Source organism: Magnolia sinica, chromosome 4 (assembly GCF_029962835.1).
Source record: "Magnolia sinica isolate HGM2019 chromosome 4, MsV1, whole genome shotgun sequence".
In the NCBI taxonomy this organism is placed as follows: domain Eukaryota; kingdom Viridiplantae; phylum Streptophyta; class Magnoliopsida; order Magnoliales; family Magnoliaceae; genus Magnolia; species Magnolia sinica.
The window spans coordinates 20,954,225-20,974,819 of record NC_080576.1 but is presented as its reverse complement, the minus strand read 5'-3'; the positions used below and the strand labels follow the sequence as shown (position 1 = coordinate 20,974,819).

At 40.2% G+C, this 20,595-nt stretch overlaps 2 protein-coding genes across 2 annotated transcripts; one reads left to right on the top strand and one right to left on the bottom strand.

The window, feature by feature from the left end:
- The first annotated feature begins 8,361 nt into the window (after nucleotides 1-8,361).
- Nucleotides 8,362-13,199, top strand: LOC131244399 (protein BEARSKIN2). The gene is made up of 3 exons (XM_058244011.1): nucleotides 8,362-8,524; nucleotides 10,824-11,101; nucleotides 12,555-13,199. Exons 1-3 carry the CDS (start codon nucleotides 8,362-8,364, stop codon nucleotides 13,197-13,199), a joined length of 1,086 nt encoding a protein of 361 aa, XP_058099994.1.
- Nucleotides 13,200-13,927: 728 nt separating this feature from the next.
- LOC131242723 (chlorophyll a-b binding protein CP26, chloroplastic) lies at nucleotides 13,928-16,817 on the bottom strand. The gene is made up of 6 exons (XM_058241553.1): nucleotides 16,523-16,817; nucleotides 16,352-16,436; nucleotides 16,165-16,215; nucleotides 14,827-14,947; nucleotides 14,520-14,654; nucleotides 13,928-14,298 (listed from the first exon to the last, which is right to left on the bottom strand). Exons 1-6 carry the CDS (start codon nucleotides 16,743-16,745, stop codon nucleotides 14,038-14,040), a joined length of 876 nt encoding a protein of 291 aa, XP_058097536.1. The 5' UTR covers nucleotides 16,746-16,817; the 3' UTR covers nucleotides 13,928-14,037.
- Between the last annotated feature and the right edge of the window lie 3,778 nt (nucleotides 16,818-20,595).

Below are 20,595 nucleotides of genomic sequence, written 5' to 3'. Positions count from 1 at the left end.
TTATTTACCACTGTTTCAAGCTGTGTGGTCCACCTGAGATAATTAAGTTATGGGATCACGTCCTGCAATGATATGATAAAACGGATGGACCGTGTGGATATAAAAATATTCATCAAAGTGGTAATCTGCTCTCATCATCAAGTGGGGGATAGATGCATATTAAGTACAGGCCGTTGGATGCACCGTAGGCTAAAATTGTTAAATTTTGTAGTCGCGTGACACCGACGGTAACAGGCGGCGGATTAGTGAGGCCGGCGCGTCACCTAACACGAAAAGGCCCCGACCAATGTCATAAATACGTGGCCTAATCAAATTTCGCCACGCACGGGCATTATCATGTTGCCTGAGGCCGGGCCTCACCAAATCCGCTCCCTACAATGCAGTTGGAAGCTAGGTGGGGTCCATCGTTATGTTAGTGATAAATCCATCCCATGCATACATTTTACCACCTATTTTTAGTCCATAACACCAAAAATGATGCAAATCCAAAACTCGAGTGGACCACACGACAGGAAACAATGGGAGGGAAAGGCCTACCACTGAAACCTTTCTGGGGTCCACCGTGATGCTTACACACCATCAAAACTGTTCATATGGTCATTTCCAGTTTGACAAGCTGATAGTAAAGAGATATTAGCGTGATAAAAAACTTCTACAGCCCCATGAATGTTTCAACGGTGGGCATTCAATCCAAATTTCCTGCGAGAACTTTGAGATTTTAGGGTAGTTGTCAATTATTTTTTATCATGTGGACCACCTAATAATGAATAGGCCTGATTTTTGGGACATCCATTACTACCGTAGGTTCAGTTAATAATTGGTTCGGATGTCGCACACACGCTGCAGTAGGCCCTGTGATTGCTTGCCTCCAAGTGCAGAAGTTCACAAGTAATATCCTGTGAATACATGGTCGATCCCACGGGGAGATGAGTTGCAAGAAGGAAAAAAATCAAATACAAAACAAACTAAGTAATAAAAACTAAACTGATGATTTGATTTTGGGATTTTTGAATGGATGTAATTCAACTGAATAAAAAATACCCAAGCTTCAAAGTTCCACACATAGGTTAATGCTCCAAAATCATGATGACTTGGATAACACAACTAGGATCTGAGCACTATAGTCAACCTAATCGGAAAATAAAACACTTTAAATATTTTAATAAATGATATAAAATATTAGAAAATAATGGATTTGCACCATTGACATATATTCTCAAGCGCCAGTGATTTTAAGTATTCAATATTTATAGGATAATGAATATCAAAGAAATATAACAGGTTGAGAACATCTCCTATCTAGGAAATCTGATTAATCTAGGGTAAGCCTATCTATCAATGTGGATCTCATATGATGGAAACATATGAATCTTATAAGAGGACAAAAAACAAAACCTAAATAATAGATAATATTCATACATCATTCTTTTCATCACTAAAACAATCAATTATCATAATCTTAAAGAAATAATAAACTTATATGCTTCCCTTCTAGCTTGGGCTAGAAGGAACTTAGAAAAACATAATTAAATTGCAGAAATAAAAAGCAACAAGAAAGAAAGAAAGAAAAAATACAAATAGAAAAGATCTAAAATAAAAAAACAACTTATAAAGCTTTAATAAAACTAAAAACTCTTTAAAAACCCTAAATATTGTTCTTGAATGCTTTGAATAATGTTTATGAATGACCTAGGAGGCCCTATTTATAAGTAGGGAACTCTAATTTTCGTACAAAGTTGAAAACCCTAAAAAACGCCTCAAATATATGTATTTTTTCAAAATAGACTTTTCGCTGCATAGTTCGTTTAAAACGGACTTCTTGCTGCGCAGTTTTTCAAAATAAACTTCACAGCTTTAAAATACACTTTTTCAGGACGATTTCAGGATTCTTCACTTCAAATATTCGATTCTCTTCATTTATCGCTTGGTTTTCTTGAATCTTTAGCATGTGAATTCTTCAATCTTGATCTCCTAAGATCCATTCCTTGCCTTGGTGATTTTTTAGTATCAAATTCTTACTTTTTAGTACCATTTTTTAATCCAAGCTCTTAAATTCATCTTGCAACACATACATGAGTAAAATACAATATTAAGATGATTTATGTTCATAAAACCAAGATATAAATGAAAAAATTATACAATATTTGAGTCTCAACACCTTGCATACACAATGATCCATAAGCTGGTAAACAAGCAGATGAATAAGCAGAGCAGCTAAGTAGCTTTTGCAGGCAGGTGAATAAAAGTTTACCCGCTGATGAATAACCTTTTAGATAATTAAACCTCTTATGCTCCTTGGTTAATCTCACAAGATAACACGCATAAACACACCGAGCTAATATGTGAATATATCAAAATACTTCCTAATTCCACACGTGTGTACGTGCCTTACCCATCCTACAAATACACGTGCCAGCAGGCAACCCACATGTGAAGTCTGAGCTTTCCATTAGGTGGGCCATATTGTCAGCTCTTGTAGCATAAAAATCAGGCCCATTTCACACGAACGTGAATTTCCAGTAATCACTTCTAGCCTCTAGGCTCTGACCCAAAGCTTTGTGGCCGCACCGCAATGTTCCTTTGACATCCTTCCGTCCATCAGTGGCCCAAACTTAAGTGGGCCACACAACAAGAAGCAGCATGGACTGAACGCCCACCATTGAGTTTTGGATTATTTTGTTTTCCCTTCACCCTGGTGAGTATCACCTTTATGAGTTTTCAACAATGGACGTTCTATCTCCTCTGTTGTGACCCACTTGAATTTTAGATCTGCCTCATTTGTAGGTTCATGTCCAAACATGCACCGACGAAACTGATGGATGGAATGGATATCACAGGGACATTTCAGTGGGCCCCACAGAGATTAGGTTTACAGTAGCTGGGTAATCGTGTCCATTTCACGGGTGCGGCTCTGGTGGATCCCCGGATCCACCTGGTTGGGTGGGATCCCTGACCGTGGGACCCACCGCAATGTATGTTCCTTACATTCACGCCGTCCAACCGTACGTTTTGAAAACTCATTTTATGGTAAGATCCCAAAAGTAAAGCAGATTCAAATCTTAGGCCGACCACACCACACGAAACAATAGTGATTGAATCTCCACCATTAAAAACGTTTTGATGGCTACTGAAATGTTTATTTTCCATCCAACCTTTTCATAAGGTCACAAAGAACTGAATGAAGGGTCCACACAAATATCAGCTTAATCCAAACTTTTGTGGCCCACAGTAAGTTTTAATGATCAGTCACCACTGTTTCCTTTGGTATGGTCCAATTGAGATTTGGATCTGTTTCATTTATAGGATCTTGGCCTAAAATGAGCTGTTGAAATGGTTGGACTGCGTGGATGTAATGAAACTACATCTAGGTGGGCCCTACAGTCAGGGATCTCACCCACTTTGGTGCATCCCCGGATCCACCGAAGCCGCGCCCCCATTTCACAACTCCATCGGGGCCATAGCAGAGAAAACAAATGGACGTGCCAGGAAAAAAATGATTTATCCATCATCAACCACGTACACGTATTCCAAATTGACACGTGTGATACATGAGGACGGTTGGGCTCCACACACTTATAGAATTATTAAAATAAAAAATAAAAAAAAATCTCCAAAAGCGTACATATCAATCAAATGTACATGCTCTTAGCTTGCCAAAAGTCTTCGCCACATGCCTAAGCTCGAGCTATGGCGCCCCCTTCTCTACCTCCACTTATTATTTCTAATTTCTTATTTATTTTAATTAAATTTCCTACTAATATTATTTTATTTTATGAATTCTCAGCCGTCCAAAAGCGAAGATCCCGAAGATCCTTGCTGTAAGCGATGAGATTGCTTCGGGAACAATCCAAATATCGCATGATTACTCGGTTTTTTATTTTCTTGGGATCGTTTATCGTTTAGAATATTTGCTTGGAAGAATACCCGAAATTCTCCTTGGACCTTTCAATACGATTACAACCGTTGGTACATTGAAACGGCACAACGTCATTTTTTTCTTGATATTTTGAAAATATCGGCTGAAGATGTTTTTATGGGGTTAGAATTCTGTGTTAGTTTTTCACGGTTTTTACGGAAACGGTGGAGACCCTCTAACGGTATACATTGCCTAATTGTACACCGCGTGAATCGCTTAATGAATCAGCCCTGTAGGGAGGATGACCATGAAATTTAAATTATAATAAGTTGTTGTACCATATTCATGACCATTATAGAAAAAGTTATTAAAAGGCAACATGTGACATTATATGAGATATAAGAGCTATATGAAAAGATTTTCTTATATATTTAAGGCGGGTTTTTGTTTTTTGGTATGAAATCATAAATGACAGTGATTTAACATTGCGTGCCATCACTATCAGGTATCACACAAAGTAGTGCGGCTGAGGCATTTAGAAGCAGACTCAATTGAAAAGCAAACCATAATAGAGCAGAATAAAGCTTGACAGAGACAAGATAAACAATCAAAATGAGAAAGGCAATAAGAAAAGGTTCTATATAGTAACACCTCAGTTGCCATAATCGTTCAATAAAAAAGAGAGACGTTTGGAGAATAGCTATAGAAGAAAACCTATAAACACTGAGAAGATTAGTGGAACAAAAAATAAAATAAAATAATAACAATTCAACAAACAAATCAAATCTATCAAATTATCTTAGTTATATCATAGTAATAGTGATTATCTAGTAATAGTAATTTTTTACTAGTAATCCAAGTTAATGCTTATACGTTGGACTTGATCTTTATCCAATACAAGTAATTTTTTCAAAAGAAGCATTATTGCAATTGTTATTAGTGATTGATTATAAGTATTTTCTTTTGTTTGATTGCATCGGTAGACTGAAAGTATTTTATTGTGAAAGGCAAGGCGCAATTCATCTTTGGATGAAGAACCGTGCCTTGCGACTATCACTTGATCATTACAAATATTTTACAAGTGACTGAATAGATAATTGATCTCCTCAAGTTTAGTTTTATATTATCAACTTTAATTATCTGCTTATTTTGGTGCTTGGGGTCAAAGTTGATCGGTTTGAATCGAGCCGCTATATTGATTCTAATACGCCTGCACACACTACATGTGATAAAAAAACAAACCAAGTACCAACATAAGGAATAATATCGATAACCATCGGCTATTTTAATTTTAAACTATCAAATTTTTTTTTATATTTTTTTTGGTTAGCACATTAGTGCATACACACCCATCGTTAGCTACACCCTACTTGGATATCAATACCAAGACCTCAATGTTTTAACTTATCATTTAAGATGAATAAATTGGGTAATTATAGGAGTGATTGATCTGAGTGTTTCCATGGATAAGCTCGGTCCGCATTGGGACCCAAAGTTTGAATGATCTAAATAACTATACATCGCTTCCACAAGTGAGGAGAATGAGTCACTGTATGACTTTTTAAAGCATGTAAAATGAGCATGGGAGTCTAACCCCAACGAAGGATTTCTTGGAGATATGTTTCTTATTTAACCTTTGATGGTTTGAAATTTGTATTTTGGAGGAATCCAAATCATCCAAAAGAGCTATTCTTTTGAACTCCCACCTTAAAACTCTAATTTCAAGTCTTCTAAATTTTGTGCAAACTAAAATCTACTTAATTCCATAAGGGCTCACTAGGAGCATCGTAGTAGCAGCTAGTATTGCATTGCATTAGGTGAGATATAAATTCTTTCTGACATTTGGAATGGATGGAAATGATTTGATTAATTCAGATCTTTAACCTTCTCTGGTCGGAGATACAAAGGACTTTTTGATAGATTTTGAAATGCGCTATATCCATGGGCCTCATGTTAATGTATGTGTTTTATCTACATTGTCTATCATGTACACCATTTACACATGATGCTCGAGAGTTGCAAATGAGTAAAAGGGACGTGCATCGGTTGTGAAATCTGGCCTATTAATTACAATTATGGCATCCACAAAACATTAGTTTCACTTAATACATTGGCTTACTTAAGCGAAGAATTCTTTTCCAATTGGGATCAAATGGTCATAATACCATGGTATTTTCAGACATATAATCATTATGTAATATTGGGTGTTAATTCCATCTAATGCATCTTTTCAAACAGGTCCTAGAAGTTTAAATTCATCTAATGGATTCATTAAAGTAGAAGGATATGAATAATATGCATAAGTGTGGCCAATGGTTTGGGGTCACACCATTGATCTGTGTCTTCCATCATGGATACGAACGGCTCAAAGTATCCTATATGATAGAATATCCTCACCCTTTAATAATTGTTCAACAATATTGGCTAGCTAGGTAAAAAAAAAAGAAGAAGCTTGCAACCAATCCCAACGACTGGGGCCCAAGGTTTAGTTATTTGGACCATGCTCCTATTCCATCCCACCGGGGATGGGCCATGACCAAAAATCTACTAGATCAGACGGTTCGGATCTTTCAATTTATGGCCTCCAACTAGAGTAATTATAAGCCAAATACGACAATTCCACATTCAACTGAACAAAAAAAAAATGCAACAATGGTGGCTTTGATCTTCTAATCAAAGTGATATTTGGAGCATGGTTCATTTCCATAGGAAGCAAGATGTTCTGGATTGTTAATCCATGGACCCCACTTGTAGGGACCCATACATTTATGCGTGGCCACCCTGTACATATGGGAAAGTGGATTTAAAGTAGATTTTGAGATGTGATCCAACACTGTAGGGCTTTCTGGATGGATGGTCCAGATTCACCTTCAGCCAAGGGTTGGGTCCCACGGATTTCTAGTTCTGAGTCACAGCCAACTCAGACACGTCTTAAAACCAAGCATGGGTAGGGACCGTTTTTACGGCTTCTAAATAAATTTTCGCTTCCAACTGCTCTTTTTAAGGACTTGTTCGGCCTTCCTCATCAGACGGTTAGATTAGCTGATGGCCCTTATTCAGTGTGTGTGGGACCATGGATTTGTTATCCAAACCGTTGATCTGATTCTCACGTGATGGAGGAGATTATTTTAAAAAACGTCCAACTTAGATGAAAAACACACGGTTAATCGGAACATTCGAGGACAGTCCGTATTTCAAAAAAAAAAAAAGTTCAACGATTAAAGGGATGGGATCTTCTGGGAATTTTCCTGGTCAATCCACATCACCAATGGGTCTGATGAGATCATGGTGTCACATCTACACATGCCTAACCATGCGGGTCCCACCATGAAAATCACTTGGAGTTAAATCAGGCCAGTCCACCCATCAGGTGGGCTATACCATAAATATCAATGCACGGCTACTGATCTGACCAATGGCCCACCTGATGAGTGGATGTGCTTGACTTTCAAGCCAAGTTGTCATCATGGTGGGGACATTTCTCTTGCATGGCTCAGATGGTTGTTGTCATTCTTATCGGAGGCTCATCCAATCTGCTTCTGCTTGCCCCTTCTGCTCCTACATCCAGACCATTCATTTATGATTTTTCATCATAGATGGCCCATAGGTAAAAAATCTCACTCATCAGAGATCTACTCATCCATCTGATGTGACTTAAAAAACAACGGTCCAAAGAAGCGTTCCCTAACTCACTTTCGCATCAACTGCCACGATCTCCGATGAACTGAATTAAATCCGTACAACGGATCATTTACCACATAAAGCGAACGGTTCGTATCATAACGTAGTGGGGCGGAGAGCCAGCATTTTTCCCTGGCCGAAAATTTGAAAATATCGGCGATTCAGACGTCACAGACAATAAAAACCGTCTCGAGGAGAAACTCGTTCACGGCTCATTCTCTTCAACGAGACTAATTAATCTCACAAACAACCACCTGCATGTTGACTTAATGCACAGTCTCATCTTTCTCATCAATAGCTGGATTCTGTAGGAAATCCGAACCATCAAAACGATGGAAAAAAAAATAAAAAAAAATTCCATAAAATAATAAAAATTAAAGAATTATACAGACCACACAATAACAAATAAATCTACAGCCGAGGAGTTGGATTAACATAAATCTGTGGCCCTCAAATTATTAGATCAGCTTAATTTTTAATAAAAATAATCTTCATAGTGGGATATATATTTTTCACGGATCAGATTTTATTTACATCTAACAAATTGGTCAAAATAAATAAATAAAAACAGGACTACATTCAAAGTACGTATACAACCAGCTATCGGTGATCAGTGCTGATATTCAAAGGTAGACTCTTCAGTCTTATGGCTTTGACTTGCGTTTTACGATAGCTTTAGCCAAATCCTGCGGCGTCGTCACCGGCGTCAACTTTTTGACACCCATTGAGATATATAAGTGCGTGTGACACCCCACGTACATACGTTTGTACCACTACACGGAGGAAATAAAAGAGAAAAGAAAGGTTGCAGGAACGAACTCAACATGACGACGTCGAATGGTGGGGTCCCACCTGGGTTTCGTTTCCATCCAACGGACGAGGAGCTCCTGCATTACTACCTCAGGAAGAAGATTTCTTTCCAAAAGTTCGACTTGGAGGTGATCAGAGACGTTGATCTGAATAAGATGGAGCCGTGGGACCTACAAGGTATGTTTATTGCTCGCATTTTTATGTGGTAATGGACGAGTTGGATGGCACTCACATATCAGGTAGGCCCCACACATTGTTTTGATATGTGATGAGGTTAATTTGGACCGTTCAAATTAGTGACCCACTAAAAAATTGCTGTTGTTGGATAAACTGATCCAACAGATTTTGTGGGTTGAACTTGGGCCATGACTGGGATCATATATCAAAGTTAGCTTGGTATATGGTCCATCATGATGGGACCCACAAATTGGGATGTCCAGATTGACAAAATGATCCTAGCTATTGGATATATGTACTAGGGGTACGCACATGGAATTGGTAAACCGGACCGCAATTGACCAAACTGTACAATTTAATCCGGTTCTAAAGTGCACCGATTTTGGAATTTGATTCCAAAAATTAAAGAATTGATTAGTTTGGTTCAAAGAATTGATTAGTTCAGTTTGATTCTCGGTACGTAGAATTCAACCAAATTGTAAATCAATCCATGGAACCAAACTAAAGAAATGAACGGAACTGTGGAACCGAATCAAGAACAGCACCATATATTTCAAAAAAAATAAAATAAAAAATCTTAAGTATTCATTACCTTTAGTCTTCATGCCGCAACTGCTGCGACTACCCCCATCCATTCTTCTCTCTCTCTCTCACCCACTAGACAATCACCTTCCACCACCGTCCGTCCGCCGCCTGACGCTCCTCTCTTTCTCTCACCTGCCATTTCTCTCGCCACCGGCATCTCTCTCTCTCTCTCTCTCTCTCTCTCTCCATCTTTCTCTATCTTTGTTTTCCAGAACTGTATAACTGAACAGGTCTTAATGGTTCAGTTCTAGGGTGCTAACGGTTCAGTTTCGGTTTCGATTTTCCTAGAACTGTTAGGAACGGTTCAGTTCCAATTTCACCCTAGAACTGGACCGAACCGACCCATGTGCACCCCTAATATGTATAGCTAAAATCATGGTATAGTTAATCGTATACTTTCAAGTCCATTTTTCGAATGGTTAGACCGTTTTAACATGAAATATGAACCTACGTCCTGGAGCTGGTCTTACACCAAGCAACATGGCACAAGTTGTCGGACTCTGATCAATTCACTTCAGTAGTCCCTGACTACCTTCCTTTTATCCTGTTCAAATTGCTAGGGTCGTAGTTTTCTAGGGATTTTGAATCCTAAAAGGACAAATTCGATCCATGGACCCCAGAGGCAGGAGGTCCACCAAAGCAAAAGGCCCACCTATGGAAGTCCACCCACAATCTTTGTGTGCATGCATGTGCATCAAAGTTTAAAAATCATGAGTAGAGGGTGCGTTTGGTTGCACCTAATATCATGAAACTTTATCATATTTAATTTGCACCAACTTAGACTGATTAATCATGAAATATCATGATAATTGGTGAAACCAAACATACACTAAAACAAAACAGAAAACTCATTTTAGTAGATAGGATTTTTATTTTTCTTTGGGAGATAACACCGACTGGTTTGCTACTTTCAAGTTATCAGTCTTCCACAAATACAACGAGCCCACCTACATCCTGACCCATTTTCCAATGTGACGCTTATATCACCATCCATCAAATGGGTCCCACCATCTAGATTCGGAAAACACTGTTGGGTCTATGGTTTTTGTAACAAATGGAAAACATGGCCTAATTTCTCTAAGCCATCGTTTTGTTCTTGTAGGAGATTTGGGTCATCCAGATCACAGCAGATCATTAGACCAACGGTCTAGATCAACGAACCATGGCCTCCACTTGCATGGACAGGTGCATCTATCCACGTTCTAATGCGTCATGATTCTGTAATTCCTCTTGAATTTAATCGGAGAAGAGACTTGTAATATTTGCAACAGTAGTAAATGATCAAATACGTCCCAATTCCTATGATAATTACCCTGGATTCGAGCTTGGTGGGGCCCACCATAATCTTCCAGTGCTATCCAACCCATCCATTACTTGCGCCACTCCTTGATCAAGATCTGAGCCATTGGTCGGGTGCAGCATGCAAGGAACAAACCCAGATCCAAAAAATCAGGCAAGTCTTCTCATCACGTGGGTTAGAGGCGCATGACAAAAATGGACGGTTGTAGAAAAGTTCAAAAAAAAAAAAAACAACGGTCTATATTCGAACGAGCATTTGTGCCGGTTCTGATCAGTGGACCATCTTGATTTTACGGCCAGAGCTTGTTCAGGTGACCCACACCTTGAGTGGTCTGGATCGTGTACAGGTGAACTATATTAGCACGTGTACATTATTTCTCTATACAAGTTCTTACAAACATGTTTTCTTACACAGAGAGGTGTAGGATAGGATCGACGCCTCAGAACGAGTGGTATTTCTTCAGTCACAAGGACAGGAAGTATCCAACAGGGTCGAGGACGAACAGAGCGACAAACGCGGGTTTTTGGAAGGCGACTGGCAGGGATAAGTGCATAAGGAACAGCTACGAGAAGATAGGGATGAGGAAGACGCTTGTGTTTTACAGAGGGCGGGCCCCCCATGGCCAAAAGACGGACTGGATCATGCACGAGTACCGCCTTGAAGAGAACGACGATATCCAAGGGAATGGGACTGTAAGCTACTCTCTCTCTCTCTCTCTCTCTCTCTCATAGTCTTTCGCACGTGGCATGGCACATGTGTGTTAGATCGTATCCGGGTAGATGCATAAGACGTCCCACACGTGTACAAAGAAATGGATATTGCACCATGCTTAGCATGGCCCACCTGATGATCATATCAGCCTGACTTTTCAGGCAGGATATCTACACGGTTTGATTGGTTTGATGAACAGCTTGGATGGTTCAAGTCGATGCAACGTGCAACCACCTGAGCCGTTCAATATGGATGTACACACAGGGATTTCGAGGTTTACAAAATCCGTACGTGTGTCGGAGCCCAGCACATCCACACGCGGGTACATGTATCATAATGTTCGACACATGTGTGAGATCTGAGCCTTCCTTCAGGTGAGTTAAACTGCTTAGATCTTCTGGCATCAAATAAGTCCATTTCACACCTCAGGCGGGCCCCGGTATATTGAGACAGATGAATGGCTAGAAAGAAATTTAACCGTCAATTTACTTTGTACATTGTGGCCCACTTGAATAGTGAAATTGTCTTATTTTTCAGGCAGGAAATCTAAGCATAATTTCAAACCTGATGGAAAGCTCAGATCTCAAGCACATGTTTCTAATTCGCACGTACGCTCTGCCCGTGTTATTGTGTACGGATCTACACGGCGTTGAATTAGCAAACCTCAGGTTTTTGTTTTGCTCACATGCACCTCTCTTCATGCGGTCACATGTTGTTGGCTTTATCCATGACCTACTGTTGAAAACCACATCAAAAGGACGATCCTAACCATTGATTTTTAGTGTTGAATGTTGACTGTAAATAAGTTTCAATTTTGCCGTTCATTTCAAGGCCGCTGTATGGATGGCTAGGACAGTCCGTTCGCTCAGATTTTCGATCAAGAGCCATCTATGGATGGGACCCACTAGATGGACGGTCTGGATCCACAGATGCCTTCTCCAACCCAGCGAGCTAAAGGCGAATGAAATTTTCTGCTTCCTTGGGGCCAGTGGAGAAGGCATGGATGGACGGCACCGCATGACCCATGCAGCGTGGTGTACTTGCTCTAGTCAAAGTTTTATGTGCACACGTGTGTGCAAGTGATTATGTGGCATGTGCAATGCATGTTGATGTTTCTTGCACGTGTAATTACACTTACGGGGTTTCATGTCACACGTGTTAACATGCAATACGTGGGTGACATCCTGTCCAATGATTAGGTTAGGCTTCTATGAAAAAATGGACCCATCAGTCCTTATGAGATAAACACGTGTGGTGCACTAGATGACTGGACTGGCCTGATGATCTGTCAAGGCATGCTCCCAGTGCGACCTGCCTAGTAAATGGACTGGATCTTGCCACGTGTGCCTCTATTCATACGAGAACACACTCTGCACTCATAACACTTCGCACGTGCAAGCGTCCTGAAACTCGTGTAAACATTCGCATTTGCAGGAGGATGGCTGGGTAGTCTGTCGAGTCTTCAAGAAGAAGAATCTATTCAAGGTCGGGAACGAAGGAAGCACGAGCTCAGGCCCAGATCGCCAGATCAACGGTGGGATGAGCATCGATCAATCTCGACCTCTGACCCTCAAAGACGTGCACTACGACCGTCGCCAACACAACCAGGACAACCTCCACACATACGACCTTTACAAGCCGGACCTCGCCCTCCACTACTCGCACGTGCCAACCACTCCCTACTCACACGTGCAAGCCCAGGCCCACCTCCAAAACCACAAGCCCATCGGCTACGACTTCCCAGGCCTGCCAACCGAACCACCGATCATGGTCAAGCAATTCCTATCGAGCCAAGGCGCGTGCGACAGCGACGAGGGGCTAGCGAGGCAGGTGCAATACCAACCGTGCGATGCGGGCCTAGAGGTTGGCACGTGCGAACAGAGTCAGCAGATGGTGGAAGGGAGGGATGAGGGGTTGAATGACTGGGCCATGCTAGACAGGCTAGTGAGCAATACTCAAGTGGGCCAGGAAGAGTCCTCTAAAGGGGTGAGATTTGTGGACGCCAGTCCGTCCGTACATCAGATGAATCACCAGCTGTCACTTCGTGGAGAGATGGATTTGTGGGGCTACGGAAAATAACAGCATTTTCACTCGATTAAGCTTATGTTAATTTGGATTAGACAAGTAATCCAAAATTACCATATATTTATATGATTTAATTGTAATTAAAGAACTGATTTGTTTGTGGGCACAAGTAATACTGTTTTTTCTTCTTTCATTTCTTCTTTGGGATGACATCTACACTGTGGGGCTCAATTGATGAGTGGTGTGGATCGTGCTGATGTCTTAGGATCAAACCACTGACCGTTTGATATCTACCAATTAGATGGTTACGATCATTCAATCATGACAACATTCAAATGGACCTCATGGTTTGGATGGTATAGATTACAGTGGATGGCTCGATTCATTTAAAATAGGTTAGTATGTCGGGTCCAATTTCTATTTATATCATTCAAAATTCTCTTATTCAATTTGGACATCCAAACACGTCTTCATCAATATCTGTGCAATCACATGCTGCTGTTTGTTACTCGATATTAATCAAATGACAAAAATTGCGAGCTTGTGTTTGGATGCAGTATCAAATTGAATTGGAGAAATTGGTCTAACAAGAGTGGAAATGAAAAAAAAACATGCAAATGCATTCCCAAACGCAATCATATTACTTTCAAGTTGGATTTGAATGCAATTAAACTGCAGTTTGAGAGATGTAGAAAATTCATTACAAACTAGTCATTTCTTGTTGTTTAAACTGAATGATTTCGCAATCTAATTCACTTGTGCATCCAAACAAAACCTCAATCTTAAATCTTAAGCATTCGGATTAGATTAAGCGACCCAAATCACAGATTTTAGAGAGGCTTGAGAGATCTCATCAAATGTACAGTACATGAATCTTGGGACACTTGGAAAATTACAGGGTGGGAGCCCGTTCGATGGATCCACCGATCACAGTGAGCAAGTTGTTCCCGAAAGGATCGCTTAGATGCTTAGCAAGGTTCTCAACTGGCCCTTCGCCTGTAACATAAGCTTGGATGAAGAAACCAAGCATTGCGAACATGGCCAGTCTTCCATTCTTGATCTCCTTCACCTTCAGCAATGCGGCTTGGTCGGGGTCATTCGCAAGACCTAGCGGATCGAATGGCCCACCTGGGTGAAGCTTATTCTCCAAATCCTACCGTAAAAAACCAGCATTTGTTTCATTCTTCATATAGTCATTAAGGATATTATATCAATTATCAATGTACTTAAAATCCAATGCATTATCAGATGGTGTTCATAAGTGGGACGTGCTCTTATCGGCTAAACAACAGTGTCTGATGATGAATATCTAAAATGAATTAATGAAAACAGATTACTCATTAGTAATTACTAATTAAATGAGAAATTTCATACCAGCCCATTGGTAAGTCTATAATATTCGGCACCACCAAGGAGGACGATTTCTGCAATGACGGCAACGACGAGATTGATCGGAATATTCTTTCCAAAGTAATTCAACGTGTTCCCATCGAGGAGAAGAGCTCCGGTCTGTGGATTTTGAAACAAACCCACGAGTGGAAAATTGCAAATTCCAAAGTAATCAATATCTTTTAGAAATTAAACGAAGCCCAGTAAGAGATACTAGGGGCATCACAGTCATTTTAGGCTACGATCATTCCAAGTGTGAAATAACTGATGAACGTGTCGATGGACCACAGACCTTGAACCAGACTGCCTCTGGGCCGCAGTTAGCGCCGAATTTGTTGAAGGCCTCCGGGATGATAAAACCGGCAGCACCGAGCATGGCCCACCTTGCATGGATGAGCTCATAAGCTTGATACCTGTAAAGCACATTCATTCTTAAGTGCTTCCATGAAGGATATATCTGTAACATAGTTTTAAAAACTCAAAAATTCGACTCGACTCGATAGCCAGCCGACTCAGGTTAATTTGAAGACTCGATTCAACTCGACCCTATATTTAATAATTAAACTAGGAATTTAATTACACTAATAACAGTCACTTAAAATATGTATAAGATAAAAATATGCAGCTTGGATAAAAGAACTGGCCTAGGTCAGCTGGTAAATGGTGTTTGCCAGCTTAGTGGAGGCTGAGTTCGAATAGTACCGAGTCGACCGAGTAGGCAAGTTGAGTCTGAACCAAGTCAGACTCCTCAGCGAGTTTCACAGTGACTTGGCTCGATTTCTGGTCGAATTGACTTAGCCGAGTTTTGAGTACGTCGCGAAGTTTTGCGACTATGATCTCTCACTTGATCATCCACCACGCCCCACTAAAAGTTCACTCCATGAGATGCACCATGCCACACTTTCATTTCTCAAAAGGTCCACCACACCCCACTAAAAGTTCACTCCATGAAATGCACCATGCTATACTTCCACTTCTCAAAAGGCCTAGGGGTATTTTAGTAATATGGCAACTCTAAATAGGGATGATTTAATATTCACCCTTCCCAAAAACACTATGCCCTTAGTATTTGAAAGCTAACCATGATGTGCAGTAAAGCTAACTAATGCAGAAGCATTTTCACATTGGACTCGAGTGGAGTACCTTTTAGGATGCAGAGACATACTCAGGATGGACGGCCCATGTGAAGCGGGTGGCTCGTGTGAAGCGGAACTCGTGTAAAGTGGGGTCCCAACCTATGGGATGTGGAGCCCAAGCTATGAGATAAAGTGATTGATTCGCTATGCTCTATCAGTTCGATCTTTTAGAGTAAGTGGTTAGTAGTCTTATATTGTAATGGTGGTAACTATTGTTGTTATAAAAAAATAACTTGCACTCCTATAAAGGCTATAACAGCACCGTAACGATCCATTATTAGCTGATGTTAGGTTTTTGAGTTCTTCTTTCAATAAAAACAAAGTTACCATTCTTAGGGGGCCATAATGGCCGTTACAGCCCATATCATAAAGATAACAGTAGTGGCAGTTACGGCATGGAATACCTTGGGGCTAACACACCATATATTATTTTTTTCTAAGGTAAGGGTATTTATGTCTTTTCACTACTGATAAATGGAGATTGTTTCACCTACTTGCTGAAATCTTCAGGTTTCTTGCTGAGCCCAAAGGGATCATACCCATAACTGCAATAACAAAAACACAACACTTGTTAATTGTAATTAATACCAAATCATTAATTAATTACAGTTTAATCTCTCCAAACCACTGCTTAAGCAAGCATTAGTTTCTAAAACAGAAATCATGGAAATGGGATCTTACTCTCCGGGAACTTCTCCAGTCAGGTATTCGGGAACTTCAGATCGGTCCAAGAGTCCTTCTGGTAGGAAAATTCTCCGATCGGGACCTGCAAAACATCATCAACAACATGCGTTAGCCCATTTGTGGGGCCCGCTACCCAACCTTTACATGAATTGTGGTGGGGCCACTCACCGTACCACTTGGCGAGCTCTTCGTTAGTCGGATTGACGGCGGCAGGCTTCGATTTCGGAGGTGGAGCTGCCACCTTCTTCTTGAAGAGTGCGACGGTCTTGAATGTCGCCGGGCTCGACGCGGTCGGTGCTGATCGGGCGGTGCCGGTGAAATTCAAAGGGTTTCCTAGCATTTCTGAGACACCCAACGAGGCCGGCGCCGTTGCTGCAGCAATGGATGCCATGGATTTGCCGGGAACGTTCGCCGGAGGAATGATTTTTTTTAGTGGGAGAAGCACTGTGACGAGTGTGAGATATCGTGGGACTAAATGGTTGATCTAGTGGTTGAGGGGTTGCCACGTGGGATTGGGTATCGAGGGCTGTGATTGGTTGATTTGGAGGTCCTGTAATCTGATAGAAAAATGTGATTGGTCTGGTTCTGATGACGTGGGGATGATGTGCTGACGTGGATGGCTCCTGACCTCTAGGTCACTTTCGTTTGGATTGGATAATAATTGGTGGAATCTTGTAATCCGTGATTGCTTTCACTTCGAATTGACGAAAATGTCCCGACATTGGTCCAACTTGGTGGTCAATCATATGGCCAAATTGGGAATACAACTTTCATTACTTCGTTAAACGGTGGCAACGCACCAGTACGTGAAAGTCGATCTAGACCGTCCAAACTTGTGGCCCTACAGGAGATGGAGATAACCGAAAGATCACAACGAACAGACGGTCTTTTCTAATAGCCAGCAAATGGGCAGTTAAAAAGAAATGGAAAATGACCATATAAATCCGACTCGTTCTATCCTGACCATCCACTGAAATGCCTAGATTTTAGACTCTGGAGTTCCTTACCTGTGGTGACTCTCTTCCACCGTACACGTGGCACAATATACAAGAATCCCAAGTCCCTACCGCCCAAGTCATACGCTGCTTTGTGGGTTGAGCATTCCCATGCTACTGCTCATGGATAGGCCCACATTAACCTTCTAATATCAACCATCCATTTTAGACCATTTATCAAAGTAAATTCTGGTAAATGGATAATAATTATTTATCCTTTTAAATTCATGTAAGTCGACAGCAATCATTTATCAAAGTAAAAACTGGTAAATGTATACTAATTATTTACCCTTTAGACAGCCCAGGAACAAGTGCACTAAAATCAACAAGAGAAAAGAGACATGCAAAATTTGGGGGGCCTACTTTAATGTATGTCTCTGATCCACACCATCCATTCATTTTATTAGCTCATTTTAGGAAATGAATCTAAAAACGAGGCAAATCCAAGGCGCATGTGGACCACACCAAAGACTACAATGGGAATAACATCTTCCGTTGGAAACTTTTGGGGGTCATGAAAGTTTTGGATCAAGCTAATATTTGTGTTTTTAGTTCATCAATGACCTTTTGACCTTATGAACAGGTTGGATGACATATACACATCACCGTGGGACTTAAGCATACAATCTGCCTCATTTTTGGGCTCCTACCGTAAAATGAGCCAAGTAAAACAGATGGACGGTGTGGATCAGAAACATACATCATGGTGAGGACCACAGATTTTACAAAGGCAATCCCGTCCAATAGATCACAGGCCTAGGCGGGTGCAGAGGAGAATCTTGGTTACTCTGGCAGAGCCTTGTAGATGATAAGGATGATGATTTTCGGACTTTTGACTATAGCCAGTTCAACAATTTTGGTGATTTAATCTGAGTTAATTTATGCCACATGTACAGTGCCTGTGTGTCAAGCATCATATGCAACCCAAGTATCAACAAACTCCCCACAGAGCAAAATAAAAATTTTGACTGGCTAACTCAACCAATCCAGCCACTGGACCATTTCCTATTTCTCAAATCACTGCTTCACACAAAATAACGTAAGTTATCCTTTGCTAAATAAACTCAGCATTAGACCGAGCTCTCACGAGCATATAGGGGGCATCGTTCTCATCCTCTGCTTTCTCTTTTGCTCTTAGCTACTATCTCATACCTTGAAAACCTGAGAACCCCGACTCCACTCGACGTTTATCTAGGTTAGGTTGGGTTAAATGAATACTTGACCAGATTGGACTTGATATTTAATAATTATAAATTAAAAAAATTTAGAGATAATCAGTAGATATTTGCTATAGTTAAGTAACAGAAAATCCAAAATCTGTCAACAAACCACTAAATAGTGCATTGTCAAATGTTCCCCATCTACACTTGGTTTTTGTGTTGTTGTGTTGAGTTGACTCAACGAGTCGTCCTGACTTGGGATTGAGTCAGACTGAGGAGAGAGGTTCCCAGCAACTTGGCTCGAGATCTTGCCAACCCGAGTTGACTCGACCAATTTCGAGACAACCCAACAAGGTTTAGAACCACCATAAAAGCCAAACAAATTGCTCATTATCAACCACAGCATAAACTCTTAAAGTCATCGAATTTATATTAGGTGGACTTGAACCTGATGGGTTAGGATTTCAGATCATCCCATCAGTAGAGATTTCACTCTGCCTGCTGATAAGAGAAATATTTTCACAGTACCTTCCTAGAGAAGCTGTTCAATATTAATAACAAATAACCAACTTCCCTATTGCACAGAGAGTTCTAACATGTGATTCAATACTTGAAACTATTGATCTGATGTTCCCTATAATGGATGGGCGATGCTAAAAAATCTCCCTATTGTACAATCTAGGTGGTCCTGTAAATAAATGGTTAAGAAGAAAAATACACCAACTGTAGTATTCAAATTAAAGAAGGCCAAAAAAAGAAAAAGAGAGAAAAGGCCAAAGGTATCAGGATAGCAGGAATCATCCAATGTGGGGATTTTTAGGGTGTCATCCATCCACAGTAAGGTCCATCAGATCAGTGGTATGGATCAATGATCATAGACCTCACATGAACAAATGCCCTCCACAATAACAAAGTTCCACTTACTGATAGAGAACTCTGCCACACATCTAACAGTAAAAAAAGAAAAAGTGATGTCTAGCAAACTAAATAGCAAGAGAACTTCAAAACTCCATCAGATTTCAAGCAATGTGGAACTGCCTGGCACATCTCCCTTTCTTATGCTGCACTGTGATGGATGACACCAACCATAACAATGATGATGATGATGATGCTGATGTGATGAAAATCATGAATATGAAACTACTTTTGGATTGAGCGTGACATTCATAAGAAATTCAGCACAACCCATCAAAAAAGAGTTTTTTATTTTATATTTTATGATCTTTTAAAATCATGCTAATTTATGATTTAATGTTCTTCTATCATCTTCCAGTAAAAATCAGTAACATTTGTGGATTTTCTTCTGAACCAATAAATAGGTATTTCAAGAGACATGTGGCCGCTTTAGATCATGTTCTATTATCACCAATTCAAAAAAAAAAAGAGTAAGAAAGAAAGAAAGACTCTTTTGATGCCATTATAATGAAACAGAGAAAATGAATGTATCTAATGCAAACATGTAAGAAATGCAGTGGAAAATTCGGCAGGGTAATGAATCATGGTTAGCGGAAAACTCGGAGAGAGCATCAGATTTTTCCCCCCTAACAGAACAAATTCATATGTTGAACTCCTTTTAAACTCCTGAAAAGTTCCGAGTACTTGCTTAGGATTAACTCATGAATCACAAACTAATCAGAAGAAAAATCTTTTCCAAATAAGATTCAAGAATAAATTGTGATTTTATTCCGGCATGGGGAAAAGTAATATCTTGGGCTTTGGGGATGATCCTTTCAAAGAGTGTTAGATTGACCAGTTTGAGGGTAGTTGGGGACCTGGGGCGAGGGCTTCCTTTAGGGTCAGATGACGACTCACCATCGTTATCATCCCATTTGGGTGTTTCTCTTGCTTGTTTCCTGTCCTTGGAAGTCATTCAAATAATAATAAAAAATAAACAAAATTTGATTTTATAAAATACTAGGAATACATTATAACTATGTGTGGAGTGAATTTTTTCAGTAAAATAAGATTTTGTTTTGTAACCCTTACAGTAAAAGCTACAGGAAGGACTTGGTTTTAGGCTTGTGAGTTGAACCCATCACAATCAAATCCACCTCTATCATTGAGAGAGTCGGGTATTATGTAACGC

Coding starts and splice junctions, on each gene's coding strand:
- LOC131244399 (XM_058244011.1), top strand. CDS start 8,362: ATGACGACGTCGAATGGTGGGGTCCCACCTGGGTTTCGTTTCCATCCA. Junction 8,525..10,823: donor GGAGCCGTGGGACCTACAAG/GTATGTTTATTG, acceptor TTTCTTACACAG/AGAGGTGTAGGATAGGATCG. Junction 11,102..12,554: donor ATATCCAAGGGAATGGGACT/GTAAGCTACTCT, acceptor TCGCATTTGCAG/GAGGATGGCTGGGTAGTCTG.
- LOC131242723 (XM_058241553.1), bottom strand. CDS start 16,745: ATGGCATCCATTGCTGCAGCAACGGCGCCGGCCTCGTTGGGTGTCTCA. Junction 16,437..16,522: donor AGAGCTCGCCAAGTGGTACG/GTGAGTGGCCCC, acceptor GATGTTTTGCAG/GTCCCGATCGGAGAATTTTC. Junction 14,655..14,826: donor CAGAGGCAGTCTGGTTCAAG/GTCTGTGGTCCA, acceptor CAAAATCCACAG/ACCGGAGCTCTTCTCCTCGA.